This window comes from Melanostigma gelatinosum (genome assembly GCF_949748355.1).
Source record: "Melanostigma gelatinosum genome assembly, chromosome: 14".
NCBI classification, from domain to species: Eukaryota; Metazoa; Chordata; class Actinopteri; order Perciformes; family Zoarcidae; genus Melanostigma; species Melanostigma gelatinosum.
The window spans coordinates 10,616,569-10,628,191 of NC_136647.1; the positions used below are offsets into that span (position 1 = coordinate 10,616,569).

Below are 11,623 nucleotides of genomic sequence, written 5' to 3' on the forward strand. Positions count from 1 at the left end.
TGCTCTCAGGGGTTGTTGAAAGTAATTATGGGAAATGCTGGAACCCACTAACTTAACACTTGGACACTTCACTTTCAAGATCTCACAGAATGTGTTGAACTGCGTTCGAGACATCTAAGGGTGGAATTGCCTTTCAAGTGTTCGTCTCGGCCATTAATTCCAGTGTACTCCTGGTTCTGATGAAAGCACTTTGTAATGTCCTAGAAAACGTTCAAATAACAAGGTTTAAAAGCTTAAAATACACTTTCAGCTTTTAACGCTGTCGTTAAGTATCATAAAACACCACACATTTAACATGTTCTACTGCTAATACATGTTTTTGAGCTTGTCGGTTCACAACTGTCCTCGTCGATGGTGCCAATACGATCTGTTCAGAGGCGAGGAGGCGCACAAGCAGTGATGCTTTTCACACATGGAAATTAAACCCAGACGGCTTGTAGTATCACACTTCTCTCCCTCACACTTATCTCATGTCTTTAAACTTTCACACTGTAGCTGATTGAATAAAAGACAAAAACTCTGCTATCACAAACACAACTTTCCAGGGCAAAACTCATTTTAAAGTAGAGATCGTCCTTGTGTTGTTGTCAACTGTGTGCTAGGAATGCAGACTGTCTGTGAATGTCTCACCTTGTGTTTCTGTAGGCCCTGCTGATTTTAAATGAGCTGTAAATGATTGATGAAGAGATACCTGAGGAGTCCCTGTCAACCTGCAAGTCGTGCACAGACACTACTTTTATCTGTCCGAGATAATACATTTTTATGTGTCCATCTCAATTCAACACAGACATTTTCAGACATACGTCTTATATCAGTCGACAAACACATCTGTCATGTTGAGGCCCTGAAAGCACAAAACCAAAAACCTTCTTTGCACGGAGCCCAAAACAAGGCACTAGCGCTTTGGTTCAGACTAATTATGTGGACTAATTCTGTAATGCTAGCATGCTAACATGCAAAACCAAGATAGTGAAAATGTTCGCTATTATACCGACATTATGAGCATGTTAGCATGCTGATGTTAGCTATAGAATTAGCTCAAAACATTGCACAGCCTCACAGAGCCACGACCATGTTTGTAGACACTTAGTCTAACTAAGCTTGGAATGCACGATGTGAAAATAGAGTTTGTTCACATCTTGCAACTGTAAGGCAAGGCAAGGCAAGGCAAGTTTATTTGTATAGCACATTTCAACAACAAGGTAATTCAAAGTGCTTCACATAAAACCATTAAAAGCATCAAAACATAAGGCAAAAGAAAAGGAGATTTAAAAACAATTAAAGAAACAGTGTAAGAAATAAAATTCAGTCGTAAAAAGTAAAGGAGATTTAAAACATACATTGAAACAATAATTGAAGTCTCCCTGAGACATTACGCTGCACGCAATCAACCATACACTGCCGCAATTCTGCAATTACTCGCACACAAACCACGTCTGGAAAAGATCTCTGCCGATCTGCGTTTTATAGTGTACGCCTTGCACGAACATTAAAAGCATCAAAACATAAGGCAAAAGAAAAGGAGATTTAACAGCAATTAAGAACTGTAGCCGAATAACTCTGAGCAAGATCATTTTGGTGTTGCTGGAAGGCATGTTCATGTATTTTTTAAATTCTGATATCTGTTTGCCACCTGCCTCTAGTCTTTGTGTTGAGCTAAGCTAAACACCTCCCAGCTGCCTCTTGCCAAAATATATTAAGGGTTTAAAGTGTTTGTTAAATGTTCAAGTACAAGTTCAAGACAGTCATGCTGGGTTTTAGTAACAGTACAGTGCCATGACAGTGTGTGTGTGTGTGTGTGGGGTTCACTTGGCGGTAATGAGTCACTCTGAGAGAGACATTTGCATGACCACACACAAACATGAACAGTGAACACACACACACACACACACACACACACACACACACGCTGTCTCTGCAGGCCTAAAATATCTCTCCAGGGTTATTTGGGGGATTTGTTCAGGATCAGAGGCTTCTCTTCTATTACAGGTCTAATTAGTTTATTTCCAAGGCCTCGCTCCTTCTCTGCTCTCTGCTTCACAACAGATTCCCTGCTAACCTCCTGAAACCTTTTTTTCTTTTTCACGATCATCTGTTTTTCTTTCATCGCACATTTATTTTTTCTCCTGGGTAAGGCAGCTCACATTTATTGTTTTAAATCCAGCTACTTTATCTACTCCCACACACTCCACCTACTCTGCGACATAGTTCCCGGTTGTCTCGTCTGCAAAGTGTGTAATGTCGCAGAGAGCAGGGAGGTGATGGGCACATCTTGCCAGTATGCTCTACTTCTCTTTGACCCAGAGTCCCGTGGGACATAGTTATACAACGCAGCAGGGGGTGAGATAGCTCGAGATGAAAGCTGAAGTGTAACAGAAAGATTGAAAAAGTTAGGAGAGGAGAAAAATCAGCAACGAAATTGAAAAGAGAGTGAGAAGTCGGCAGGTAAGGGTGGTTGGTTTGGTGTGTGTGTGTGTGTATGTAGGTGGATGTTTGATTGACATAATGTGACATAAATATCAGGTACCTTTTTAACATGTTACTGTTACATTTACGTTGTCATAATATTTTCTGTTTAAAGTAAGTCCCACTGATTGGTTGTATCCTTATTGGTTGACAGTTGGCAGGAAGGAGTTTCAGCGGAGTTCAGAGGTCACACATTGCCTCCCGTCCTCCCCAAAGAGGCTGGCGGTGGTTCCTCCCAAACCTCAGTCCCCGGGTGAGACTTTCCTCTTGTTATCAAAACATATCATACAAAATGCACATATGTAAACAGTGGCTTGTAATCCTACTCGACCAGCCCACCAGATCGTCTACCTTTCCAAACCTTTCAAAAAAAAGTGTCCTTCCATTTATGACCTCTTCTTAATAATCCACCCACACCGAGAAGCAGCTTCAAATATCTTATATTTGCTCCATGCAGTCTGTACCTTTCTTCCTCCTGGCTCTACAGTGGTAAAATCATTTTCTCGTAGGATTGCAGAGGGCCTACCCATCTTTCCTCGCAGAGATAACACTCAACACCTCAGGCTACAGCTCTCTCTTGGCTCACTTCACTGAGCACTAAAGTGCAGGTGTGACTGTTATCTTTGCTGCATCTTTTGCTGGACGTTGTCTCCTCCCACACAGTCACATAAAAAAAAAAAACATTTTCTTTCTCCCTGATTCTCAGCACTGTAGCTTTGCTGTTGTTTACGAGGACTTACAGATATTGAAAGTTGGCTGCTCCCACTTGAAGCTGCTCTGGACAGTCTGCCAGCAAAATGTCAGCATGTTGAAATGAAAATGAAATTGATCTCATGAATAACCCTTTAACCACACCCTGGCAGGGACACATGCACACATTTCTACATTACCAACAGTGGACCACCACAGTACTCCAACCGAGTCTGGATCATTTTCCTGTAATTGCATCAACAAAGACATTTTCAAGATCTAGTCAACTTCTGATGTCATATAATTTCTTTGTGATTAGTTACAACTCAAAAGAAAATATTATTCTGCTGACTATTTTATCCCTAATTTTATCCTGGTCGTTTTTCTCTTTTTCCTCCCATTTTTAGATTGTGAAATACTTGTTACTCTTCTGCCTTCTGTGTTCACCTTGGGACTTAAAATATCCACTTAAGTTGAGCATTTCTATTTTCTTACAAAAACATTGCAACAAATGTTTCAAGAGACTGGTTTCTTTAGTAAGTAATAGCCCCTCTACAGTCTGAAAGACTTGCCTGGGACTGCAGGCCATTCACACTATGGAGGAGTGTTAAAAACAATATGTGTGAGTGAGTCATTTAAATCCCTACTCCAGCCAGCAAGAGCAGAGCTGAGCATGGACTTAAACCATAGACTTAAACATTCACACCTGCAAGCCCCCTGTTAGTATTATTTAAAGCATGGCCAACATACATCCAAAATGTCCCCCGTTGACCATGGAGTCCCCTGTTGGTGAATAAGTAGCAATGCCAAAGTCCATTGTTAGATAGAAAGGTAAATATACACACACACACACACACACAAGGTCTGCCATCACCTTTTCCTCATTGTTTCTCGCATCATTATTCCTCCTCCATCAACCCGTCTGCTATCATCTGCATGCTGTCTTCACATAAACTCATTTAGTATTCATTCAACTCTCTGAAACCTTTCAGGTAAACCTACAGATATCTAGGTGTTTACATAAGACTTTTAGAAGTCGTCTTCAAAGGCGGGGAATCCTAATGGGCCTTCAAGGGAAATACAGTGATGAAGATGCAATAGTGAAACATTTTCGGATATTTGCAAAGCAAAGCCTGGATTATCAGATTCCATGAAAATACATATTTTTTGCCGTTTGATGTTTAGTTCTTACAATTTTAAAGAGATTTTAAAGAGAAATCCCCCCCATTGTAGGTTTTACTCACACACATACACTTGAAAGAACACGTGTTTGATTTGTGTTTTGAGCTAAATTGGCCGAAAACGCCAAACATAACAATCAAATCATTCCTTATGGTACCCCCCCCCCTTCTTACTGAATTCTTTGTCTCTCCACTCTCTTCTCTCATTTACCCGTGGCCCATAGCGCTCCCCTCACGTTATCCCCCCCACCTCCCTCTAACCTATCTTTCACTCATTACCTGGGACCCTGCACCTCAAGCCCAGCCTCCCGTTGTCATGGAGACCATGCTTCATGCATCAGTCGGCCCGAATTATATGGTTTAAGCAGGTTTAATGTGGAGCTGCAGTGATCTTGGTGTTGTGTGTGCAGACCCACACCGGCTCATTTGTCAGTCTGTGTGAACATATATGGACGGTACATCTTAAAAGAATGTCTTCTATTGTCTGCTGTGCTCGGATGCTGTGCATCTCCACAGGCTGGTGTCTGCTCACACTACATGACAAGGTGACTCACACACAGGTTAATCGGCCCGTCTGTATGTCAACTGCAGCTTAATGGTTGTGACCCCTCCAAGGGAAAAATGGCCTCCACATGTTTGTGTTTGACTGGCCTTTAAATTACCTCAATCATTAACGGCCTTTACTCAATGTGTCTCACAAACACAATACACATGATACACTCAAGCATACTGTAACAGTGTCTAAATATGATTGCATACTGCAGCTCAATCATTTCTTGAAAATGACGACATTCATCATGAGATTGGATGGTCCATCATGAGGAACACCGAACTGGGAATTACCCCAAAGGCTTCCTCTGTAGGAACGATTCAATTACCTTACTATCATTTATCATGTGAGCGCAGTCATTAGCAATAGGTCAGGTCAAATCTCCCTTGATTCCATACTCATCTATTTCATAGATGTGTCCTAGTTCGATTTAAGATTCAGGACATGACTAATTAGCGGCATATGGGAGATATCATATTCTGTATGTATAATTTGAATATTTCATTTGTATTCACAATGTTTTTCCGAGAGAAAAAAAACAGACAAACACAAGCGTTCCGAACTCAATTCAATTTTCTTTTGTTTGTTTTTTCTCTCCCTACAGTCCAGTCCGGGCAGCGGCCCGCAGCAGCGGTGCGAGGGTCAGCTCCCCTGGTGTCCCCTCGCCGCGTGGCCCCCCTGAGGCCACAGCAGGAACAGCAGGAGAGCCTGCAGAGGGAGAAAGAGGAGGCTCAACAGCAAGAGAGAGAGAGGCAAGCAGAGGAAAGAAAAAAAGAAGAGCTGAAGGAGGAGGTGAGTTGCTGAGAAAATCTGCAGCAGCCCTTGGAGTTTGCACTGTTGCATGCTATTTTATTCTTTGTCACACAGGTTCAGAGGCTCCAGGGACGCTGTGAGCAGCAGGAGAGGCAGCTGAGAGCTCTAAGAGAAGAGCTGAGGAAGACTTCCTTGGGTCTGGAAGCCTTCATTATCACCACTCAGCATTACTGCCTCAAGGTAGCCAGCTTGAACAATACAATGCATACAAATAAGGCTATCATAATTATGTATATTTCCCTCACAATCAAATCTCCTTTCAGGAATGAAAATATGCTCTCTCAGCACATGAACTCAAGAACACATACAGTATTAAATGTTGTGAGGTGAGATGAGATTCACCTCACGCTCCAAAACGATGAGCAACAGTGATTGCTACTGTGGGAAAAGGTCCTCCAGAGTTCAGTGTGTCGCTGTGCTGGTTTCATCCAGCTCTCTGTGTCTGATGGAATGATTTAGCCTCTAAGGTGTGATAGCTTTAATACTGCTCCCAGACTGTCGAGGGACTGTCTGACTTCTTTATGGTCTCTGTCTGAGTGCTACAGTCACCAGCCCATAGGTTAGATACAGCAAGCTTTAAGACAAGAATGCTTTCAGTGTCTATCTGTTTGAGTAGGTTTGAGCTCCCTCTGCTGGCATTACAGTTACTGTAGCGACGCAGACAACAGCATGCAGTATGAAGTACATGCATAGGAATTTATTCATATTGATCAGCAACATTGACAGTAGTGCATGTCATGCAGCTTAAATTCACTTTAACCTCCTTTTAGCGTAGCATGCTACGCTAAAAGGAGGTTAAAGTGAATTTAACCTAAATATATATATACATAAACCTCTGGTTTCTTATCTTCTTTTTTCTTATTTGTTTTTTCCATTTCTCTATTTATATATATTTAATGAACATTAATTCAAGTAATCATTTAGCATGATTAAAAAGTAGCCTCAGGTTCTGTTTTTCTAACTGACATTTCTATGCTCTGTCATGCTAGAACCTGGTTCTAAAAGTTTGTGCAATTGACAATTGGTTAAAAAGGTGCATGAAATGCACGTATGAAAAAAGAATGTGAAACCAAATCAGGCCAGAGAATGTCACTGAGCACGCCCCCAGCCCCTTGCTCACAATTTAGCATTTTTCAAAAAGATGCAGTGGGTGGAGTTAGGCTCAGACCTGGGGGGGGGGGGGGGGGGGGGGGAAGACCACAAACCATGTTACATTAACAACAGTTAACTAGCTGGTTCACTGTTGTATTTTATAAATGCTGTTGGAACCTGCATTACGATAAAATGTTGTTTATTTCTCATTTTCAATTTCCAGAATAAAACTACAAAGGAAAATCAAAGGAAATTGTTGTTGGAAATGCAAAAGATCAGAGAGGAAATGGGTGAGTGAGAACCAACACATGACCGGACAAATAAAAGCACCAAATCAATCCCATCAGGCGACAGCACAGGTGCTACGAATGACACTAACGATGGCTCGTGAGTGATTTCAATACAATTTCAATACTTCATACACAGCATTCAATTCAGCGCGATGGGAGAGACTCCATCGGGAGAAGACGTCACTGGAGGAGGCGTTTGAGCGAGAGCTGCAGGAGCTGCAGCAGCAGCAGGAGGCGGAGCTGGCTGCTGTGGAGGATGTGCTCAGGAAGTGTCACTCGGCAGAGGCTGAACACCTGAAGGAGGAGCATCGGTCAGAGATGGAGGAGCTGAGGACCCAGCAACAGGAACAGGTGAAAGAAACAAGGGGCATCATGGGAGATGTGTGAAATGATGTCCGCTTTGATAAGATCTGATCTTCTATCACATGATCAAACCTTATCAATCATTAAAGCGTATATGTGCGTGTGTGTGTGTGTGTTAGATGGAGGAGATAACAGTCACCCACCATGCAGCCTTTCAGGAGCTCAGAGACATGCATAACATTACCATGGCAACACTGCATGAGGAGCACGCCCGTACAATGAGAGGTGTGATTTCAGACCTTAATTTAAACACAATGTGACACCAGCACTGCGAGAAACAAACATAAACTCTCTTTTTCCATTGTGCTTCTGTATCTGTGTGTAGACTTAAGGAAAGCTCACGAGCAACAGAAGATGCTCCTAGAGGAAGACTTTGAGAAGCTCAGGCTTTCTCTACAGGTATGTTGCCATACAAATGACACTTAATGGTTTATTTTTTGGTTGATGCACACTGATATGTACTGAGGCAATGTATGTTACTGTGTTTGTGTGTGTGTGTGGATGCTTGTCCAGGATCAAGTGGATACGCTCACATTTCAAAACCAGAGTCTGAGGGACAAAGCCAAACGATTTGAGGAGGCTTTGAGGAGGAGCACAGATGAACAGATTGTTGTGAGATCACCTCCTCTCTTAGATAAATACACAGACGCTCCTGGACCACTCCCCTAACTTTCTCGTGTCTTGTGTCTTTCTTCAGGATGCTTTGGCTCCATACCAGCACATTGAACAAGATCTGAAGAGCTTGAAGGAGGTTGTGGAGATGAAGAACCAGCAGATACACCATCAAGAGAAGAAGATCTCCGATCTGGAGAAAGTGGTAGGCTCAAAACAGCTAACAAACAAACACACACACACACACACACACGTGCACACTGGATACACAAGTGTGTCCGGTGAGTGAAGATTACACTGTGGTTGTATTTCACTTTCGAGCAGGCCCAAAAGAACGTGTTCCTTGAGGAGAAGGTCCAGGTTCTGCAGCAGCAGAATGAAGATCTGAGGGCTCGTATTGATAATAACCTAGTCCTGTCAAGGTAAGACACATTCAGTCAATCAGTCAACCCCCTGATGTAAACTGTACATGCTGCTTTGTGCTGAGGTTAGCTTCCTCCGCGTTGTTATCCCTGCAGGCAACTGTCCGAGGAGAACGCCAACCTCCACGATTCAGTCGGGAAGGAGAGCACTGAGAAGAAGCGGCTGAGTCGTAACAACGAGGAGCTCCTGTGGCGACTCCAGACCAGCCCCCTCATGTCCCCCGCCTCCTCCCCGCTGCACCGCTCCTTCTCCGCCTCCCCCGTCCCCTCAACTCAATTCTTCTCCTCCTCACCTGTAGCGGGGTGTGACTCCCCCACCCACTGCTACGGCTGTCCCCAGCAGGCGCAATACTGCTCCCCGTCCCACAGAGCCGCCACCAATCAAAACGTCTCCCCTGGACCAGGCACGCCAACTCACAGAGCAACAAGCAATCAGAATTACTCCCCTGGCCCGGCCACGCCCACACACAGAGTGACAGCCAACCGCTGTAACTCAGCCGCGTTCCTCAGCTCTTTCCAGAGATAAACTCACATCTCTTGCTCTCTCTTTTTTATTTTCTTATCTGGCTCATTCTCGTTTATTTCCATAATTGTCATTGAAATACACGTTGGAGAAAAAACGAGGTCTATAGTCTCAGGACAGTCAGTGTCAAAGTACGACGGTTCATCTTAAAGCCTCTACAGCTGGCGGTGTCCATCATGTGAAGCATAGCTTTGTACACACAGCCTAGTATTGTAATGGCAAATGAATGCAGATGACTGCAGCTGAGTTCTCTGTCCCCGATCCCAACTTGTATAACGCAGACTGTACATACTGTATGATAGTGACACAGATGTGTGTCGACATGTAGTGAAAGCTCCCTGCATGAGGAGTCATGAGCCCCGCACAGACAGAAACAATACAGATGGAAAGTAGCACACTCTTGTCACCAGAACACAATACTCTGGTGTGTTCAACACACGTCCATGCCCTCGATAAAATAAGCTATATACTCTCTCTCTTGTTAGGATCAATTTCTCATCATCAATTATTTTCTTTTTTTAACTGAAAAAAAAAAAGCCCAACAAAGAGCCTTAAACTAGTCCTGCCGTCTCACCAGCAGAGAACAACCAACAATCTATTTCATAAAGGACTTTGCATAAAGACTTGGTTTGCAAATCAAGTGAGTCTGGGTGTAGTCAACATTTTGTAATAGTTGTACTCGTGTGGGACGACCCGACCTGGAACCCGAGCCGTTTTACCTGCAAAATCCAGAGGACTTAATGTTCAAACCTTTGCCAGGTCTTCCTCCATGCATCGCAACACATGATGAGCTACTCTTCACTTTTGGGATCCCTCAGGTCAACTATGTCTGCCATTTTGAATTTACCTCAGCGGGAATGTGCAGTGTGTTGTGTCCGTGGCTCAACAGCAACAACAACAACAGAAACACACAGCTAGCAGGGAGCTCAAAGCTAAGGGGGAAACCTTACACAGGAATCGCTCTTTTTAAATGTTTTTGTGAATTTCTTTTTTTTTTTAAATGTGAGGTTTCTATTTATTTTAGTTTTCATGTATTTTGCTACTTAAGCAAGCATGTACTGTGGAAGTCTTCCAGTCTTAATGTGAAACGTATTATCGCTGTGGTCTGTCTATTTAGCAAGTTTGAGGTGGGAAGGTAAACGAAAGGAGGACTATGTGACGTACCACAGGAGAGAGGAGATATTCTAACTTGTTGTCATCACACATAGGCGGTGTTCGGGGGGACTGTGCTAGGAAATGGTATATAAGCTACGTAGGTTAAACAAAATACAGGTAAACCCTCGGTTTGCCTCTTTGTGACTGTGTTGCAAAGATAAGTGTCGGCCTTTCTCAACCTCTTCATAACCTCTTCTGATTCTTCGGGTTTCTTTATCTGATCGACACTTTTATCCTTCCAATATAATGTTCAAAACGTTTGCAAGCTACATTCTCAGTGTGCACGAATATATCGTTCAGGGAATTCTTTTCTAAATTTGGATTTGAAATATTTTTTCCTTTTTGTACAGCTTCTCTACAGGACATTCAACACTCAAGATATTTCCCGAGATCATTTTCCCCATATATAATACAAATAATACAGAAACCATCCTTTGGTATATATAAATGAGACTTATTTTATAGCATACGGTTTGTCATAGCTGCTTCCTGTACTGTACTCTACTGACAGACTTACCCTCAGGGTCCTATTCTTTCATCTGGCTTTTTCAATGAAACCTACGGTATTACACGGTGTAATCTCAGTGATCTACCCGCACATTAACGAAACACAGCTGTTCGGACTACACATGTAAATGAGCTGCTGGAAATAGACCAGTATTGCCAGTGAAAAGGGATGAGGGTAAGTCAGTGTCGTGCTGTTGGCAGTCGCGGAGGCATTGCTAATGGGCGCATGGCTTAGATTCAGTCAGACGTTTCTTTGTTAAGTTACAGGTTAAGTGAATGTAACGTCTTACCAGCATGTAAAGGATGATGTTTCTGGGTTGCTGGATTTTCAGTACAGTAATAGACTTTTAAGTAGATCTTTCATTGCCATACCAGCACTTTTGATGGCCGTGATTAAGTAAAAATCTTTTCATGGATCTTCAAGATTTTTTGTATGACACAAACAGGGTTAAACGCTCTTAAACGAAAGACTGTTCAATACAGCATAGGATTTGAGAAATGTATCTTAATTCTCACTTATTTTATACCTACACTTAGGATTTTTGAGAATGTCTTTGCATAACGATCAATTGTAAGAATATGCTAGTCAGAGTCACTGTGTTTTCGAATGTTTTAGGGTTGCAGTTCACCTACTGTGCGCCATTGAGTGACTCTTCAGGGACCTCCTAAAGGTCACTTCAGGTGCAAAAACAAACAAGTCGACAAGGATGCAACAAAAAGTATTGTTTACAAATGACAGCGTAAAGTCACAGATTTCATCTTAAATTTGATATTTCACTTTTGAATGGACTATGATTTCTAAACAATGAACTGGTAATGACCCTTCAATGTGTCCTGTGGACATCTGTGTCTCACTATGCGCTGAATGTCAAAAATGTAATGACTGCATTTTATACAAGTCATTCATGTGATTTTGTCTGATGTAGAAAGGCCTCTGGTCTGACCGCTATGTAGCAGCC

The 11,623-nt window shown here is 42.6% G+C and overlaps 1 protein-coding gene across 1 annotated transcript in view; it reads left to right on the forward strand.

Annotated features, from left to right (window-relative positions):
• mtus2a (microtubule associated tumor suppressor candidate 2a) overlaps window positions 1-9,005 on the forward strand; it is a gene marked incomplete at both ends in the record, with an annotated part of 28,694 nt that extends 19,689 nt beyond the window's left edge. Inside the window, 11 exons of the mRNA XM_079283326.1 lie at window positions 2,621-2,719; window positions 5,492-5,679; window positions 5,755-5,880; window positions 7,016-7,082; window positions 7,219-7,433; window positions 7,565-7,670; window positions 7,771-7,844; window positions 7,959-8,057; window positions 8,143-8,262; window positions 8,379-8,479; window positions 8,576-9,005. Of these exons, the coding sequence (XP_079139452.1) occupies window positions 2,621-2,719; window positions 5,492-5,679; window positions 5,755-5,880; window positions 7,016-7,082; window positions 7,219-7,433; window positions 7,565-7,670; window positions 7,771-7,844; window positions 7,959-8,057; window positions 8,143-8,262; window positions 8,379-8,479; window positions 8,576-9,005 (1,625 nt within the window). The remainder of the gene's footprint in view (window positions 1-2,620; window positions 2,720-5,491; window positions 5,680-5,754; window positions 5,881-7,015; window positions 7,083-7,218; window positions 7,434-7,564; window positions 7,671-7,770; window positions 7,845-7,958; window positions 8,058-8,142; window positions 8,263-8,378; window positions 8,480-8,575) is intronic.
• Between the last annotated feature and the right edge of the window lie 2,618 nt (window positions 9,006-11,623).